General features: G+C 31.6%; 1 protein-coding gene across 22 annotated transcripts in view; it reads right to left on the reverse strand.

Annotated features, from left to right (window-relative positions):
* Window positions 1–425: 425 nt before the first annotated feature.
* LOC133848465 (potassium voltage-gated channel protein Shaker) overlaps window positions 426–21,035 on the reverse strand; it is a 233,032-nt gene continuing 212,422 nt past the window's right edge. For 19 of the 22 annotated variants that reach the window (XM_062284043.1, XM_062284045.1, XM_062284042.1 and 16 more), the window contains one exon: window positions 15,622–20,770. Coding sequence is in view for 2 of the 22 variants with exons in the window: in XM_062284036.1 (XP_062140020.1) it covers window positions 7,546–7,856; window positions 8,066–8,256 (502 nt within the window). In the remaining 20 variants the exon portion in view is untranslated. Of the gene's footprint in view, window positions 6,513–7,538; window positions 7,857–8,065; window positions 8,257–11,066; window positions 11,864–15,621; window positions 20,771–21,035 lie in introns of those variants that run through there. The other 3 variants (XM_062284036.1, XM_062284035.1, XM_062284033.1) reach the window with 2 other exon arrangements.

The raw sequence follows: 21,035 nt of genomic DNA on the forward strand, positions 1-21,035 counted from the left end.
GAAGTACACTTGATTGCGATTTGAGTTGTATTTTATAAGTTGTTCTTTTTAGCATAATTTATTTTTATATACTTTTGTCATTTAATTTGCTTTTGTGTTCATAAAGTAACGTGTGTCTGCCTCTGTCTGTGTATGTATCTGTGTGTGTGTGTGTGTGTATGTGTGTGTATGTTTGAGTGTGTAAAATAGATCTGCTGCCCATCTTCATTCAAATGACTGAGTATTAAATTTATCTAGCATCATTCTAACATCTCAATTGAAGCTGCGCAATTTGGGAATCCAATTCGTCTTATGAATATATTTTCGGCTGGTAAAAATTTTAATTGAAGTTAATTTTGAAAGTCAAACGGTAATTTTTGTGCTTGCTCATCTGTTTGTTTTTGTGTTAATGTTGTTGTTTTTTGTTGTTCTTGTTCTGTGTATGCTTGTATTTTAGCTGTTGTGTTTTGTTTTGTTTTTTCATTTCTCATATTTAATACATAATAATTTTTTGTTTTGTTTTTTTAATTTTTTTTTGTCAATTTTTTGTTTCTTTTTGCTTTTTTGTTTTGGTTTAACTATTTATAAAACATTTCACTTTTAGAATCTTAACAACTTTTTTCTTTAATTGCTGCGGCGTATTTACTTTTATCATATTTATATATATATATATATTATATATATATAATATATACATACATATATATTTATATATATTAATTTATTTATATTTATTTAGCATTATTTTAATAAGTAGTTCTTTGTTTTTGTTTTTGTTTTTCATTTGACTTTTTTTTTGTTTTGTTTATTGTTGTACGCATATTTTACATGAATTCTTTTCGCTGCTAGTTTGCATGCAGCTTTCATTCATATTCTTGTCTTCTATTTGCTGTTGATTTCTGTTTTAAAACTATTCAAATAATTTCTTTAAACCAAATTCAAATTGCACATGTACTAATACTTTTCTGTTATTCTATGTGTGTTGAGTGTATTTCTGAGTGTGTGTATGTGTGTGTGTTTGTGTGTGTTTCTGCAAGTATTTAGTTAATAATATAACTATGCTTGTTCATAATAATTGATTTAATTTTGATTTATACCCCTGCAATATTTGTCATGAATCTGTGATGAAGGAAAAACGAAGATAGACAAATTTGCATAGCTGCAAAAAAGTATGCTACATTTTTTGCCGCTTGTTTGGCGAGGACATCGCTGAGAAGGGAACGAACTGTAAAGCAGTTGAGCGCATTGCGGACCGACTGTATTGTAAGTAAGTTAAGCTTTTAAGCAAGGGTATTTAAGCCAACGGCATGCCGTGCTTGCCAATTGTAGCGTATTCTTGCGTTCACTAATTTCTATAGCTGCTGTTCTGGATGTTCGATTTGCTTTATCAAAATCAAGGTTATAACTGGCTTCGACTTAAACAATGTGTGGACCTATGAGCATGTGTCTATATATATGTGTGTGTGTGTGTGTGTGTGTGTGTGTATGTATGTGTGCATTATAAGTAAGTTGTTATTTTGATATTGTTATTATTCCTCTTTCTGTTTTTCTGCTTTTTTCTGTTTTAGTTTTTTGGTTTTGCTTATAATTCGAACGCATTTCGAACGCTACGCATATGTATTTGTATTGACCTTGTTTTCTCATTAATATATGTATGTATGGTATATATTTATATATTTATGTTCTTTTGTTGTTGTTTTTTTTTGCTTTTATTCCAGTCTTCTTTATTAATGAATTTTCTAAACCAAATTTGAAAATAGGCAACGCAAATTGACAACTTTATTGGTAAGATTTCTCATTTATGCGATAATATTTATTGATAAGAATTTCATTGTTAATTTTGTTTCGTTTTGTTGTGGTTTGCTTTTTGGTTTCGATTGTTGCTGTTGTTGTTGTTTTTGTTTAGTTCGGTTTGGAAATTGTTTCTTGATAGCAAAGCTCAGCTTGAAGGTTGTAGTATTAGATTCCATAATGATTATTATTAGTGTTGGTATTAGTATTAGCATTAGTATTAGTATTAGTGTTAGCATTAGTATCAGTATTAGCATTTAGTATTTAGTATTAGTATTTAGTATTATTATTATTATAATAAGATTGCCTATATTAAAATGTCTATTAAACTAGATTTTTGCTGCTGCTGCTGGCTGAACTTTTTCTTTTTCTTTTTCTTTCTTTTTTGTATTTTGTTTTTTCGTTTTTCTTTGTATTTTAGGCATAGACTAAACGCTTTCTCAGTTTTTGAGAGAGCATAGTTGTTTTCATTTCATTTCTCTTTTGTTTTGGTTTTGGTTTTGGTGTTGTTGTTATTATGTATTATGTTTAAACTTAATTATTTTGGCAAGTTATTTTGTTTTTATATGTATGTTTTATATCACTTTTTAGTCTGACCTGGCCAAAAGCTTGGCCCAGACAAACACCACGCCATATCTCTCTCTCGCTCTCTTTCGCTTGCTCTTGCTATCTGTCTCTCTCTGAATTGCCGTTATACGCTACCATAGTGCTGTCTCACTCTCACACTGATGTCCTACTTCCTATATACCGCGTTTCGCTCTTTCATTCATCTAGCTTTCTATGTCTTTTGTAACTACTTAGTAAGCCTTGTCTAGCATTAGAATACTTGTAAAAAAAAAAAAAAAACTTTCTTGCATGACTTGAAGACGATATGTTTTTATTTTTGTTTGTTATGTATATTGTATTACGATATTTATAATAATAATATATATTTTTTTTTTTTTTTTTTTTTTTTTTTTCTCTTTGTTTTGTGTTTGCTTTCAAATATATATGTAAATATATATATTTTCATAATAATAATTCTTGTTATACGTATCATTTATATATGTTTCTCTCATAATTCATATTTCAATTTTATTGCTCTCATGTTGTTGTTTGTCTAATTAATTGGCTGTACTGTACTCTTACCTCCTCATCTCAGGAACCGAACCAAAGAACTAGAAAACTCAAGAAATCAAATATTTCAAAATATAAAATATATATAATAATTTCATATATATATAGTATAATATATATACTATATGTATATATATAATGTGTATATATATGCACTTACGTAGTACATACAAACTATATATAAGTTTAATATCCAATATACAAAAAATACACGTATGGGCGCCCAAACGATTACTTCAACTTTTGTTTATAACTAAATTTTGCACATCGTCATCGTCATCGTCATCGTCATCGTCATCATCATCGACAGCGACATCATTATCATTGTTAATGCTTAAGGCCAAATCAAGTATACTTAAAAATGTTCATCTCCATTTCATCTGTTCGCTATTTCGTTATCCCTTATTTTGTTGTTGCTGTATCCATAATAATTAAAAATGTTTTTTTTTTTTGCTTTTTGTTTTTTTTCTTTTCATTATTTTGATCGTCAGAGATCCTCATCTATGTATTTGCTTTAATCGTTTACTGTGTGCGTGTGGACGGTATTCAAAGCTGTAAATTGATTTGATTTATTTTACTCTTTTTCGTTTTTTTTTGTTTTTTTTGTTTTGGTTTTTTTTTTGTTTTTACATATTTACAGTATTTGTCGGTATAAATATTATTTTGTTTGTTTGTTTTGTATTTTGTTTAAATTCTTCTTAATTACAACAAGCAGCAAATCAATTAAAAACTTTTTATTCAGTCGCATATTTTATCGGAAACATACTAGATACATACTAGATGCATATCTACATATATATCATATCATAATTATGTACATACATAGATATACTCGTCTAAATATATATATGTATATTTGTATATGTATATTATCTCAATGTATGTGTACGCGTATGTTTCAGCTTAGTTATTTTCCGATTTGGTTTCTTGGTTTGTTCGTGAGATGTGTGTTTACCGTGGTCCAAAGTAATTGAGGTTATGTTCATGTTAAGCAAAGCGCGCGCGTAATTGGAATATTGGAAATGAAACAAGAAACAGCAATTTAACAGTCCCTCTCAGTTAATAGTCCTCACTAGATATGGAAGCATACGAATGTCATTTGTTTTTTTCTCTTTCTTTCGAGAAATATGTGTGTGTGTGTGTGTGTGTGTGTGTTACCGTGTAATAATAATCATAAAAGGTGCCCTACAAGTTGTTCGGTTTCCTCCCAAAATTTGATCGAGCATTTTGGACAAAAGTTGAAGTCGCTAGATTGAACGTTCAAATAAACGATGCACAAAGATGCATTTGATACGATTAAAAGGAAGACAAAGACAAAGTACACATAAGTTGAAAATGATAAAACAGTTAACAGGTTCTTAAGTGTGTGAGACATAAAAGAAACACATATGTACATTTACCTATATAATGCATATTTATAGTATGCAGAGATACAAACTACCGAAAAACTGAAGCAACTTCTAAGAAATTTGATTTCGACCTTAACGTGGATAGTTGATGGCATACATTTTTGGTTTTTCTTTTTCTTTTTCAATTTCTTTTTTTTTTTTTTTTTGCTATAAGCAGCAGTGTTTCGTTTCCTTTTCTGTTTTTGTTTTTTTTCTCTTTGGGGTTCGGCCTTTTTCTGGAAGATTAACGGCCATTTATGAGTAGTTGTTGTTGTTGTTGTGGTTCGTTTATAGCATTTTCATTTTATTTGTTGTATAGCAATTTGCTAAGTTTAATTATTGTTTTTGTATCGTTAGCAGCTTTTTGTTGTTGTTTGTTGTTGTTGTTGTTGTTGTTCTTGTAAACGTTTCTTTGGGGTTCGTTTTATGTTTATGTCTATATATGTTCAGCTTCAGCTCCGACTTATTTATTTACAAAATAGCAGTTTAGTTTTGTTATGTATATTTATTTCATATAGATATACTAGATATCCATATATGTACATGCATATATTCATCTCAATAAATATATGTATATACACACACATCAACACAATATCATATACATATATTCAAATATATATATATGTTATATATATATTCTTCTTTAAGTTTTTACTTGTATATATAATCCTTTCTTTTACTCATTATTTTAAACTTAACGGCAGTTTGATGTTTTAGCATTTTCATGTGTGAGTGTCTATTTGTGTATGTGTCAGTGTGTGTGTATGTATAAATGTTGTGTGTGTGTGTGTGTGTGTGTGTGTGTGTGTGTGTGTGTGTGTGTGTGTGTGTGTGTGTGTGTGTGTGTGTGTGTGTGTGTGTGTGTGACAACGACTATGAATTAACAACGCTCCCATCCCCACGGCACAAAATCTTAAGCATAGTTTTTTCTTCTAGATTTATCAGCCAATTGGGGCGCTACTTAAATTCTAGTTACATATTTATACATAATTATATGTACTCTATGAGTACAGTGATACCTCTATCATTGAGACGGACGTTTAAGTTGTTTTCTTCTCTATTTCAATTCACTACGAAACGATTTACGCTCTCAAGAGCGTAAACTTTTTTGCTCTCTTTTTGTTTTTCCTCAATTCTTCTTTGTGCGCACTTTCTGCAACGTATCGCTGGCAGCGCTACAAATTGTAAATAAATACTTTACTATGCAAAAATCTGCCAATTTTCAATAAGTTTCAAAGATTAAAAAACCGAAATATGGACATTTTATTTTTGGATCAGTAAGGATGAGTTCGTTGTTAATCACAATCGCGTTTCATTCTTTGTTATTTATTATCCCTCATTTATATTTTTAGTTGCTTTTGCCTTGCCTTAGTTCTTGTTGTTGTTGATCTTTCATTTATTTTGTATTTTTTTTTTTGCTTTTTTGTTTTTTTGATTTTACTAATATTTGACTAATATTTAATAATAGAGCATAATTTAAAGTTGAAAATAAAATTAGAAGATATTGTATGTTTGTATGTATTGTTGCTTTCTTGTTCTCTGTTTTCGTTTTTGTTTTTTTGTTTTTGTAGCTAGCTTCTAAAGAAAGGAAGAAACTCCAATTAGATTAGACTACTAAGATAATTCTCTTTTTTTGTTTTGTTTTGTTTTTTTTTTCTTCTTTTAATTTTTATGATGGTTTTTTTTTTTTTTTTTTTTTTTTTTTGCTTTTGTTTTCTTTTTTTGTGTGTTTTGTGTGTGACTATAACGATTGTTAGTAGTTAATTGCTAAATTTGAACATAGGTATCAAGTTGAGTTATCATTTTCTTCATCTTTTGTTTATCCTTGTGTAAGTGTGAGTGTGTGTCTGTGTACGTGTGTGTTCGTTGAGCAGCTGTGTAAATTGTGGCTGCCGAATTTGAATATTAAAAAAAAAACTATCGCTAGCTTGACTTTTAGCTACTTTATCAAGCCTGCTGAGCTGGCTGTTTGTCTATGTGTGTGTATATATGTGTGTGTGTGTGTGTGTGTGTGTATATGTGTGTTGTATGTGTTGTGTCTGTATGTGTGTGTGTGTGTGTGTGTAGGTTTGTTTTACATTTGCTGTTTAATTTACAACTACGCTGCTTACTAGTTATTATTACTTTAATATTTATTTATTAATAAAATTCTAGATTAGACTGCTTTTGATGACGTTTCTGGCATCCAACGTAACATTTCACTGCGCAAGTTTCGTCCGTTTTCCATTTGTTTGACTGCGAATAAATTGGAAAATGAGTAACAAGTACGAAAGCTACAGTCGAGTGTGCTCGACTCTGAGATACCCCATACCCATTTCGATATTTTCGGTATTTTTCATATACCATTTCAATATATAGAATATACTAACATATACAGTAGGCTATCGATATACTATTACACTAAAAATATACCAAAGAATACACAATATACTGGAGTGTCAAATATTAATGAAAAATACTAAATACACCGTTGGCTATATTTCGTATATCGATACACTAATACACCAGATTATACCATAGATTACACAATATAATATATAGTACGAGTATTGTAAAAAAGGACGAAAATAATAACGTGAGCTTGGTATATCGATATATTGATACACTCAGGACATATGATAGACTACACAATATACTAGATTATCAAAAAAATAATGAAAAATACTCACATATACCGTCGGCAATGGTATATCGATATACTATTACACTCAAAATATACTAAAGAGTACACTATATACTAGATTGACAAAAATAAATAGAAAATATATTTGGTATACCGATATATTAATACACTCAGAAAATATCATATACTACACAATATACTAGTTTATAAAAAAAAATACTAACATATACCATTGGTTTTATATGGTATATCGATATACTATTACACTCTCATTATACACCATAGAGTACACAATATACCTGATGGTGAACCAAAGGAACAAAACGCTGACTTCAGTAGCCTTTTCTTAAGTAGCATATACAATTTGTATCTGATCACAATCAAGTATAAGGCAATCACACAGACAATATTACAGCTCAACATCTTGTAGTCGCTGAGAACTAGTGTTTCATATGGACAGACGGACAGACAGAAAGACGAACATGGCTATAATGTGTCGGGTGTTGACGCTGATCAATTATATTATATAAACTTTAAGTTTATATATTATATTAAGCACTAAGTTATAATACCCTTGAACCCTATGGGCAGTGGGTATATAATGAAATGCAAGTCGTAAAGTGAGACCGTTTACTAACCTAGTAGTCAGACGTCGGTTTCAATACTGACGGCCATTGCGTTGTTGTGCCTTAACTGTAAGCTGTTTGTGCTCCTCAAGCCGTTCTGGCCCTGCAGATGTCCTGGCTGCTGCTGTCCCTGCAGCTGTTGCTCCTGCTGTTGCTGCTGCAGCTGGAGCTGCAGCTGTTGCTTCTCAAACGATTGCTGTGTTCTCAGAAATGGCACCATGTGGCGGCCCGTATGATCAGTCAGACCTGGTGTGGTTGCATCAATGCCATCATCCAAATCCATAATGTCCGATGACGACTCGGAGAGTGAGGATTTTTTCAAATGTTGACCTAAATATGTTTGGGTTCGGTATTTTTTTTTTTTTGTGTTTGTGGAGAAAATTACGGTTTTCGTTTTTTGTTGTTGTTGTTGTTGTTGTTGTTGGGGAAAGGGGATGATATAGAAAAGGAATCGATTAGCATTGCTTTGACATGGTATGATCGAATGGGCGTGGCATTTGGCAAACGAGTTTTTTTTTAATGTAGTTATATATATGTACCTAGTGCACCAGGTAAATATGAACAACTTGTAACGTGGTTGAAATTTTGGCTCTGCATCTCCTCCTGATCCGTTTCGCGGTGATAGAAGTAATTGAAATTACTGACGATAACCGGTACCGGCAGTGCGATTGTCAGCACACCAGCGATCACGCACAAAGAGCCGACAATTTTGCCCCAGAAGCCGACGGGCCTATTTATCATTTTGATTTTTGGTTTTGCATTTTTTATTTGCATTTTTCATATGGCAATATTCGAGTATTCGATTTTTTTTTCAATTTTTTTTTATATTTTTTTTTTGGAAATTTTTTTGGTTTTTAATTTAGTTTTGTTTTTGTATATTTAAAATATTTAGTTTTTTTTTTAAATATGCAAATTTGTTTTCGATTCAATTTGGTATAAAGATATATATTTTTTTGTATTCATTGTAAAAAAATATATATATTTAGTTTAATATTATTTTTTTATAGTTTTTTTTTATTTTTATTTTTTGTTGTTGTTGTCGATTTGGTATGAAGAAGAACGTAGAAGAAGAACGAACGCAGTGTGTAAATAAGGTAGTATTTATATATATTTATAAGTATATAAGGAAAAAAAGAATGTAAAGAAAATGAAATGAGTTAATTAATAATAACACAGTCATCGATATATATAACACGTGGGCTGAAAAGTCCCGGGCCTTACACATAGATTGTGCTAGTTTTATTGCAGTCACCTTTTTTTCAGTTAATACAATCCTTCAGAAGACAGCTGCTAAAATTTCATGATATTCTATTCATTAGTTTGTAAGTTATTGAGCCAAAAGTGACACTACTTTTTCTATTTTCGCAACAATGGATTAAATGCAATTTTGTCTTCTAATCTTACAATGCTTCTTGAATATAAAAAATACCGTTCAAGCAAAGCTTTGGCTTGAAAAGTGTTATGGGGACTCCTCTCTATCAGAAACAACAATTAAACGTTGGTTTGCTGACATTAAACGTGGTCGTAGAGACACCGATGATGCAGAACCCAGTGGACGTCCAAATGGGGAGGTCACACCAGAAAATATAAAAAAAATCCACAAAATCGTTTTGAATGATCGAAAATTAAATTTGAGTCAGTTAGCTAACATCGTAAAGATATCAAAAAAACATGTTGGCTTAATATTGCATGAGCATTTGACTATAAGAAAATCTCTTCAAAATGGCTGCCGCGTTTGCTCACTTTTGACCAACAACAAGAATGTGTTCATGATTCAATGACAGTGACAAAACTACTTGAATTTAACTTCGAATTGCTCCCACATCCACTAATTTGCCAGATTAGGCTCCCAGCGACTTCTGGAGATCAGCAGTCCTGGAAAAATGCTCGCCGATAAAAAATTTCGCACGATTGAAGAGATTATCACTGAAATTGAAGCCTATTTTGAGGCAAAAAATAAATCGTTCTAAAAAATTTATATTGAAATGTTATAGCGGCTCTGGAATGATTGCGATGCTCTTGATAAAGATAAAGTTGATGAGTAACGCCAATTTTGATCCAAAAAAAGCAAGTTTTCTTTGTCAGGCCCGGGACTTTTCAGCCCATGTGTTATATATATATCAATATCCGATATACGCTGATGCGTAGTCAGATGTCAAACACAAAATCAAACTGTTAGAAACGATACAAGTTGTAAGAAATTAGTACACGGAACACAGAAGAAAGCAAACCCAAAAGAATGTATTATTTTTGTTGTTGTTGTTGTTGTCGTGTTGTTAACTCCAAGTATATTAATATTAATAAGTGTAGGTGTGTGTGTGTGTGAGTGTGACACAGTGTATGTGTGTGTGTGTATTTGTGAGATATATTGATATTTGGTATATTTGGTATTGATATATTGATATTGGTATATATTTGGTATGTACACATCGAAAGCAAATTGCTGTTGTTATTAAATTGCGCTTGCGTCTGAACCGCTTTGAACATAGAACAGAAAAGTTGGCTATATATATGTTGTATATAGAGTTGGCTAACAAAAAACCGAAAGCGTATTGCCAAAATGGAATAAACAAAATGTGCCGGCGTTTGGCGTCGTCGCTGTTAAACTTGACATAAAAATGAACATATATAGAAAAACCAAAGCAAATCGAACCGAACCGAAACGGTACCAAACCAGATCCGATCGGATCAGATCTGATCAGTTTTCTTTTTCTTGCTGCCGATTAATCAGTACTACTCGCACATCATCATCATCATCATCATCATCATCATCAACATTGTCATCTTCAAATCAAAACAGTACTGATCAATCAAGCACGCACTCCAGTGTGTCTTCGGCAGAGAGCGACGTACGTTGAAGAAAAGAGAGTTAGTAACTGGCATGATACAGATAGATAGACAGAGATAGATACGGTGTGTATGTGTATGTTATATCTCTGTGTATGTTCGCTTGTATGTGTATGTGTGTGCGTGTGTGTGACTGACTGACTGATTGATTGATTGACTGTCTGTTTGAATTGATTCTGTGGTAAATTCGTTTGTGTGTTTGTGTGCTTTCAACAAAATTTGAGGTGCTTGTAATGTGCCAAATTAACAGGTGCTCTGTCAAAGTTAAGATCGAGCTCTTAACATTAACAGTGCTGCGCTGTTGCCATTAACAGTGTTGCGCTGTTGCCTTTAACAGCGCACAGCACTGTTCGTTGTGTCAAGTTAAGAAGAAAACTGTGAGATTTTTGGTGAGTATCGGGTTTGGTGTATTTTTTTTTCGGTGATTGTAATTGTAATTGTAATTGATAGTTGTAATTGTAGCTGCTGCTTTTGTTAATAAGTTTATATAACTATATATATAAATATAAGTATAGTTAAGCGATTTGAAGTAGTAGGCAAGTAGTATTAGTAGTTGAATAATGCTCATTCGAGTATTTGGTAAAAGTAAGCGCAAAAACGATATCATAAAACAAAGCCAAGAAATTCTGTGTGTTATTACGTGATCAAGTACGAGTAATTAATCTTAGTGTGTGTGTGTTTCTTTGTATCTTCGTGTGTGTGTGTGTGTGTATGTGTGTGGAAGGTTTATGTGTGTGTGTGTGTGTGGATGCAAATGTGCTAAGCGTGCGCCAAGTGTTGTTTGTTTTGTTTGTGGTGGTTGTCTTTGCTTTAGCGAGCGGGCGGGCGGGCGTTCGAGCGAGCGAGCGAGCGTTGGTTTTTGTTTTTGTTTGTTGTTTTTTTTTAATCAGTTTATCTTATCGACTTCTTTGTTTTTTGCTTATTGTATGTTTTTTTATTTCTGGTTTTGATTGCCTTGTTTAATTGCATTTTGCATTGATTTGCTCGTTTATTTATTGTGATTCTGATTGATCGATTGCTCGATTCAAGTTATATTCGATTATAGCAACTTAACGCACATGCACCGGAATCGGGAAGCACAGGGAAACGGGACTTAGGAGCAGAAGCAGGAGCCGTCGAAAGCCTCAGCCATAGCTGTAGCCGTAGCCAGAGCAGGCGCTTTTCTATTTTCATAGTATTATTAATACTCGTATTATATATTTTTTTGCTGGTGTTGTTGTTGTACATTCTTTCGTTTCATTCGTTTGCATTCGTTTTGGAGATTTGCTGCGGCTGCTGTTGCTGGGTAGCTCTGGCCTTGTTACTGTTACTGTTACTGTTTACTGTAGCATCTACTGTTACGTTTACTGTTACTGTTACTGTTACTGTTACGGTTACTGTTACTGTTACTTGTTCTGTCACTGTTACTGTTACGGTTACTGTTGATGTAGTAGCTGTAGCAGGATATATATATATATATATTTTGTTGTCGGCGGGTGCAGCAGGCAGCGCTGAAGCGATTCTTACAGTTACCACAACAGAACCGAAAAGAGAATTGAAAACCAAAAAAGAAAGACAAAACCGTACAATAGACCAAAAACGCATCAAAACAAAATATCAAAATGTCGAAAGCATAAAGAATAAACATATATATATTCATATATCTGTACAGTTCGATAAGTATATAGAATATTAGATTATAGAGCTTCATATATGTATACATACATATGTACATACATAGATTAGTATGTATATAGTAGAAATATTATGGGTAGGTTAAACATAAATAACAAAAAAAAAACACTGCTTGACCGAGAAGCGCACAAACAATATGATCGATCACACATAGTCATATGTATGTTACATATGCATATGTGTATGTTATATTAAAAACAAAATCAAAGTTTTGGTGCGCGTTTCCACAGTGCACAATGTATGATAAGAACCAAAGACAATTAAAGGATACGATTACGATTACGATACGATAACGATAACGACAACGACGATATCAGGCATTATACACATGACTGGTCACATTGTTTTGTTTTTTCGTTACACAACCAGATCAACTGGGCACACTCACCGTTTATGAAGGGGGAAGACAGAGAGAGAGTGAGAGAGAGCACGCCTCTGATCTCAATGCTCAGTGATTGCAGCAAACGTCGCATCGATGATTATTTTTAAAGGGCTTTTTAAAAGGGACGTTTAAAAAGATGTCTTTGATGTTCAATCGAACACTAAATGATGCGACTCAACTGCACTAGACTATGATATACATATGAGTAAGTAATAGTAGTTTACATGGATGATAGAAGGACAATCCAATTGGCAATTTGTGTTGTTGCTAAGGCATGATTAATGCTGATGCTGATGCTGAGTTGTTGTCATTGCTACAAAATTACTTTTGTTCTTATGTACAACTTAATATATTAGATCAACCTTAAAAGCTTAGGAATACCAACTAAACCATTTGAAAAGCCAAAGGGCAAAACCTGATTCCGGTTACGATTACGATTCCCAGTCCAAATCCGAACTAAGTAAATGTTTTGACATGCGTTCAAAATGGGGTAAAAAATGTTTAAAATGGAAGAAAAGCTACTTTTAAATATAGTCTAAGACACTAGGATAATACGCTACTTGAGATTACTTAACTATTTTGATAATATATAAAGAAAAATATATCGAATATACTTAGCGAATAACTAGATAACAAATTGCAATGATCATTGTATCGGGTTTTGGGCTTATGCTTTGCTTTACTAGATTATTATTTGATATTAGTTGTGTTCTTTGTTTTTTTTAATGTATTTTTATTTTTATTGAATAACGATTATAAAACATTTCATTTTTAATCTTAACAACATTTCTCTTGGTTTCATTTTACGTTTTTTTCTCCATTTTTTTTTTATTTATTATTTTTTTTTTTGGTTTTTTTTTTGTTTTTGGTTTGTTTCTTGTTGTGTGTCAAAGTGTTTTATACGTTTTTGCCTTTTAATTGTAGTCACAATATGTTATTATGCGTAATACTAAATTGTTCATTTATTAATTGTTTTTGGTTTTTGTTTTATTTGTTTTTTGTTTTATTGTTTTTGGTTTATGCGTTTGCTGCATTTGGAATTCGTATAGCTATTTTTGTGTTTTATTGATTTACTCATTTATTGTTATAAATGTAAATTTACTATTGATTAGCTGCACCTGGTTGAGAAAATTACTTTACTCTTTTGGTTGATTGCAAAAAAAATCTCCTTTTTTGTTTGCGGCATTTCATATTAAAGTACTACTGGCTGTAATGAAGTATTGTTGCTGTTGTCTTCTTGGGCGGCTAACTAAACTAAACTAATTTTAAATTTACTAATACTCGTAATACAAAAATGAATGGATATACACACTCGCACAATACATATGACTATATATTCAAAAATTATTATTCGTAAAAAATATGACAAACTAATTAATTGCGGTAAATGCTTGAAAGGAACAACAAACGAAATCGTTTTCAATCTGAATTGAATTGAATTGAATTGAATTGAATTATTTATTTAGCTTGTTAATATGCTTTATTTATTTGTAGTATTATGTTTATTATTACTTTAATTTTCTTTTAATATTTTTAAATCTCTATTTGCAGTCTTTGTCCTTAATAGAAATTTGTTTGTTTCGTTTTTGGTTTTTGGTTTTTGTTTGCTAGCATTATTCTTTCTTGAAGCATTTTAGAAGAGTGTTTTGAGTTGCTTGTTTATGTTGTATTTTGTTGGAGTTTTGTATTTCTGGTTTTTTTTTTTTTTTTTTTGATTTGGTATCTCGTATCGTATTCAGTATGTTCTCGTAGTAAATATGCTTGTAGTAAGTAGGTAGGTAGATAAGTATTCGTATTTTGTATTTGTATACCTTGTACAATAATTATTTACGTTAAATGGATTTCGGTTTTTTATTTTAATTATGTAATTAAAGTTAATGGAAAACTTGAAAAGATTGTTTTGGATTGAAATCGAGAATTAAAATAGAGTGTTTGTTGCCTTTTACGTTTCATTCATTAGTATTATTTCAATTTTTCTCATCTCATCTATACTTTTCAATTTTCAATTTTAATTTTTTTTTCATTTTGGGTATTTTGTTAGATTATTTTTGCTTTTAAGTACAGTTCTTATGTGTGTGTTTCGTATTAAGTTTGTAAACGTTTAGTTAGTGTCTTATTGTTTTTATTATTACTTGTTGTGTTGTTGTTGTTGTATTACGAGTTTATCAATTTAGCTTGTTTATGGTACGTAGTTGATTAACAACGATATGTTTGCTTCTTACTCATTTCGAATTTCGCATTTCGTTTTCTCGTTTGCTTTGTTTTTTATTGTATTATTTTGATAAGTAGTCTCGTCTTTCGAATAGCTCTTTAAATGCAGGCAGCTGAGTATCCGAAGTACTCGTAGGTCAAGCATAAAAAGATTTTTGTTTTTTGTTTGTGGATAAATACATAGTTCTAAACGAAATACTAATATGAAAACCAATGAAATGCTTTTAGCTCTAATTGCATCTAGTTCGCTGTTGTGTGTTGGTGTGTGTAAGTGTCTATGTGTAACATATTCTACATACATTGTATTGTATATGTGTAGTATGTGTAGAGTATGTGTCTCAGCTGGTGCCTAGAAATGTTTTCTTGGTTCTACAGTACGCGGATCTTTGACCTACCAAAAAAACACACATATACTACAGTCATTTCACTCAATCTTCGGTTCTGAAATGCATGGAAGCTGAAAGCTCGAAAATGAGTGCCTGCAATGAGCTTGCAAGCTTCTTGAGAGCTTGCAAATGAACTTTGAAAGTACACGATAGTACTTGGAAGTGGACTTTCGTAGGCAATACTTACTAGTATAGAGACTAAGTGATTTGTAGTATTTTAAGTTAATAATTAGCTGTACTATATGCGTTGCACTATGATATCATTTAAAAACATAAAACGTACGTATAGAGAGTAGCCGAAGCTTGAGTTCAGGTAAGTTGGAAAGAATTGCGATTATATACAATCGTTTTTAGTGTTTGTGTTTTAGTGTTTGTGTTTCGTGTGTCGTGTTCGATTTGAGCGTAGTTTACTTGTTCGATAATAAAACTAAGGATTCAGTTTAGACTACAACAAATTGTACATGATTCGAACTGACAAATGGCTAAGTACGAAGAAAGTTCTCTGCACACATACAAAAACCAATTACAATTACATATTTACAGGTCGGATTGCAACTGTTACACAGCTTTATATATACGGCAAAAGTATGTTGACTTTTGTTCTTTTTTTTTGTTGGTTCTCAATCTAAAATACAAAAAAATTCATGTGATTTTCATTTTTTCCGCATATTTTCATAGCGTGTTTTTTTATTTCAATGATCAGCTTTTGGGTTTTCTTTTCTTGGTTGTTGTTCTTATGAGTTTCAATTTCAATTTTTCATTTTTTTTTTGTTGGTTTACTTTTTAATTTTTTTTCTTTTTGGTTTATGAGCTATTTGTTTTTTTTTTTGTGATTTTCTTTTTTTTTTTTTTTTTTTTTTTTGAAATATACAATGTGATATTATTGATATATTTGTTTGGGAGGGTAAGCCTGGATTTGTAGTTTACCATTCATTACATGTACTTATATACAATTTTGAATTGTTTAGAATTTTATTAATGTACTTAATTAAATTTAATTAAATTAAATTTTTGTGTTGTTTCATTTCATCTTGCTATCGTACTATCGCTGTCTCTACCTTTCTAATTTCCATTCAATTTGGGGTTTTTAATTTTATTCATTTAAACATATAATAACATTTTGTCGCTGAACACATTTATTCCAAATTTTCTTAATATTTGTATTTTTGTTTTTCGGTATTCTTTGCTAGTGTTAAGAGTAGTCAATTGAAATGGCTCGTCTTGTTCTTGCTCTTGAATAACGAATATTGTTGTTTAATGGGTCCAAAATGAATAACTTAATGCCCGCTATGAATCCACGACATTTTCGTACTTCGATCTATACACAATAAGTAAGTTGTTATTCATGCTAGCTGTCACTTTTCATTTAGTCAATTGCCTAGTTTAATGCCTATAAAAAAAAACAACCTTATTTTAATCTCGAAACTCGAACGAGTCCATTTTGCTTTCTTTTTGTTTTTTGGTTTTACCTTATGCTAGAATTCTTCACGCTAAATCATAAAACTTAAGTTTAAATAAGCGAATTCTTTTCTTTATATGTAAATAATAAAAATGTTTGAATTTGTTTTTTTTTTGTTTCTTTTTTTTGTTGGTGTTTTGCCTTAAAATGTCTGGAGGTTGTTTTTTGCTTGGTTGCATTTAGTTCTATTTTATAGATACAGGACTTTGGTATGACTAGATACAATACAATATTATATATAACATATATAGTACATTAGATGATAATTCTATTTGCTTTTTTATAATTTCGTTTATGATGTGTATTATTTATTTATTTATTTATTTTCGGTTTAAATTGTATTAATGATTTTTAATTGTTTACCGATTTGTTTATTTCCCATTTGTTTGTACAAAATACCAATTAACTATTCACCTAATTTGCTGTTGCATCGAAAGTTGAAAGTGCTTTAAGTGTATTTACAGCAGAGTAATAGATACGCTACAGTGAAGCCTGACTGACCCAGTTGATATGCACCTGCGTGTCTAATACTACAGAATCTTTGCATTATATTTTGTTTGGTTGATATGAATCTACTTTCCAGCTCCCTTGCTAACTACTATGCCGTGTGTGTCCATCTAACATACTTATGTATGTATCTGTCGTGCTTCGGTCGGGGAGTATTAGCGAGCGTTTACTGTAGCGCAGTTGAAGTTGTAGTCAAGTGTTTTTCTTCTTCTCCTTTATCTTCTTTTAGTCATAGTTACTTTACTCAGATAGTAGTTATTAATGCATATTACCAATATCGGTTGCTTGCCGTCTTCCAACCAGGAGCTCAGTTGGCATCTAGTCTCAGTGAGATGCGCAGAGAAGGGCATGACCCGGCGCATGACGAGTATGTGTTGGGTTCCTTAAGGCACTTGCACTTGCACTTGCACTTTTTTACTCTCTCTCTCTCTCTCTATCCTTCTTTATTTCTTTCTTTCTGTCTCTCTTTCTATCTCTCCCTATCTCTTTTAATACTTATCGCTGATTCTTTGCTTTGCTTTGCTCTCGCTGCTTTTACTTTACGTTTCTCTTATTTCGTTTTCGTTTGAGTTTTTCGTTTTTCGTTTTTTGTTTCTTGTCTCCAAAACATTCAGCATTCTTAAGAAGCTCATACAAATATGCCAAAATGTACATGTATGTGTGTGTGTGTGTGTGTATGTGTGTGTGGGTGTGTTGACATTGCCTTGCAGCTGCGTGTTAGGGCAGTGACGGGGGAGGCGGGAGCGGAGGCTGCTGCTCATTCGTCTGTATACATTATTTCATGGTATTTGACATGTGTGTGTTCCTATGTATGTGTATGTGTGTGACTCTTTGTCTTTGTCTTCGTGTATGTGTATGTGTGTGGACGGTTTTCAAAGCTTTAATATTTACGCTTCAATGCTTCTACATCTTACCCTCATCGCTCAACACATAATCATTTTCAATGTGTCTTATTATCTACCCTTGCAGAGGATATTATCATCTCATCGCTATACCCATTAATATCGCTCGCTCTACATTGTTCCACAGATTGCAGGCTATTAAAAAAGGCAAGACTCTATCGGATTTATGGTATGTATAGTTCACCGATTTCATTTCATAATCGATTTATTTCCTGGCAACGATCACAAAGTTTTCCTCTAGAAAGGTATTCGACATTCGGCAGACCGAACATAGAGTACATAAATTATTATAATCAATAATAATACTTATTTATGATTATTTTTAATCAGTTTGCTTTCTACATACACATATATTGCAAATACTATCTGTCATTGTATACAGCTATTTGTAAGTATGTATATATATAATTTTTTTTGTTTTTTTTTGTTTTTGTTTTTGTGGGTATTTGTTGATATTTATTTATAAATACAGCCATGCAAAAGCGTATTTGCATAGTTTCAGTCGACTTGTTTTTTGTTTTTTGTTTTCTGTTTTCCTTTTTTCGTCTTCGTATTCGTATTCGTAGTTATTCTTTGGTTTCTGGTAGACGGCATCCGAAATTTCATGTAGCTAGGGAGTGTGTGGGGAGGCGTGTCACAATGTCAACAGTCACACACACATACACGCACTCGCACACATACATATATATTTGGCAGAAAGTATTTGAACTATGCAGAACAGAATATCATCCCTGGGGCTATTCCTGCGGCAAGCAACATTAGTGTATTGTTTGGGTTCAAATACGCCTCCATCTGGTTATTTATAGAGCTCTCCTCCACATTGATATCAGCTCTACACTCACACATATATGTACATACACACACACTCGCGTGTACATATGTACATCTCATATCTCTCACATAAGTATTATTATGCTTTATTTTATAAAATCATAAGAGCGTTTTCTATCTTTCATTTTTGTTTTGTTTTTGTTGCTTCTCTCCTTCAGCTTTCTTTTCCTCTGATTACTCATAATAATTTTCTTAATTTTTGTGGATTTTTTTTTAGGTTTTTTTTTTATAAATATTTGATTTGCCTTGTTTTGTATTTATCTCAAAATTATCTGTGACTTTAAGTTAGTATTAGTTTTATTTAATTGCAGTCGTTTTATTTAAGGATTATTTAATTATATTCATTTTTGTTGTTGAAGTTCTTCATATTGTTGTCTTTAAAATAATTTGTTGTGATTTTTGCTTTGGTTTTAGTTGCATTTTCCTGTTTTTTTTATTTTCATCTTGTGTTTTATGAATATTTGTACTTTTTATTTCGTTTTTATTCGGGGGGAGATTTAAGCAGAAAGTTAGCAGGTTCCTCTCTTTTGTTTTTGTTCTGTGTTTTTTTTTTTTATTATTTTATTTTATACAGTTTTTCATTATGTGTGGGTGTGTTTGGTTAGGTATTTGGGCAGTTGGGTGGGTTGTTTTTAATAATTTTAAGCGAGTTCTTTTGTCTGTGCGGAAATTCGTAAGAGTTTGAACAATGCCTAGCAGGAGATCATCTGTTCAAGTCTATCGATTGGCTACAGTGTTGTGTCCCTCTATAGTGACTCGTATGTGATGTGTATTAGAGTATTATTGTGGCTATGCTGAGTGAGTATTTCATCTGTCATAGTTAAAAAGCATATACATATTTGCTATATCAATTATTTTCATTGTTAAATACTATACAAATTGTATTTATTAATATTACGGCAGTTTTTTTTTTACTATGCTTCTTTTGAATACTTTTCTCTATCTCTCTCTCTCTCTCTCTCTCTCTCTGTTTTGTGTATGAGTATGAGTGAGTGTGTAAAATGCTTCGTACAGAATGTGTATTTTTTTGTAGAGTTGAGCTGGATGCAGGCCCAAAGAATTTTTTTGGAGACAATTATAGCCTTGCAGATGGAGAGAATTGCTGGTCGACTTTGGAGAGTTTCAGATAACGGAAAAACAACACTGTAAAAGTATTCAACTTAACAATCGAATCGACAACGCTTCACAAGTGAACACGTGTTCATGCTTTCAGTTCTATGTTATTTTTAGAAAGTCCCGTTAGATTTCCAGCGAAAACCGGTTTGCAAATAAGAAGAGTGGACATTGGAGCGACAAAATGTTTGCATATGCATGTAATTACTAATTAGTTTTGATTTTGGCCTTAGGCGGAACCACTGTGCAATCGTTAAGTGATCTATTGAGCAAGACTGCGAATATATTTTTGAGTTAAGGCTTCTTTGCATATGCTGTGCATTTGTGTGTGTGTGTTTGTGTGTTTGATTGTGGTAAACGGATATTTTGCCTAATTCTATGCACTTGAACTTTTGCTTGACTCGTTAACTGCATTTTCACGGATGAAGATTCTGGGTTGTGTGTGTGTGTGATTCAATTTAATTTGAAATGTGTGATTAAGGGTTTCATCGGCTTGCATTCATTTATGTATAATAATAATTATAATAATGACATATTATTAATTATTGTTATTATTATATTCAGTTTATTTTGGGATTTGTTTTCCTTTCGTTTATTCGATGTTGTTATTCATTTTGTAATGTTCAATTTAGTTAATTGTTTACTTTACGCATTAAATTATTTAAATTATATATTTTAAATGTATTATTTACTTTTACCTCATTCTTTCTTTCTTTTTTCTTTGTTGTTGTTGTTTTTTTTTGTATTTTTCTGTAATTTTGTGTTGTTATTAATTGTTAAGTATTAATTAAATTTAATTAAATTTAGCAATAGATTAAATTTGTTTGTTATTTGTTCTACTTAAATTAAACTTAAACAGCTTTTGTAGTCGTTTCTGGCATCCAACGTAACACTTGACAAGGCCAATATTATACCACTTAACATCTTTTTTACTACAAGTGGTGCGATGGATTGCACAGAGTTTGAAATACATACGAATCGATACATACATAGTAGATGGATACATAATTATATTATATAGATAGATTGTATATATAGCAATATAATGAGACATACATATGGACAAATCGCGTGGTAAGGAGAAAGAGAGCGCGCGCCAAGTGGATAGAAAAAAAAAGAGAAAATAGTTAAATGCTTTTGATAAACTGACTGTATTCGAATAATAAATGTTTAAGTATTTGGCATGACAATATAGAG

This window comes from Drosophila sulfurigaster, chromosome X (genome assembly GCF_023558435.1).
Source record: "Drosophila sulfurigaster albostrigata strain 15112-1811.04 chromosome X, ASM2355843v2, whole genome shotgun sequence".
Classification (NCBI taxonomy): domain Eukaryota; kingdom Metazoa; phylum Arthropoda; class Insecta; order Diptera; family Drosophilidae; genus Drosophila; species Drosophila sulfurigaster.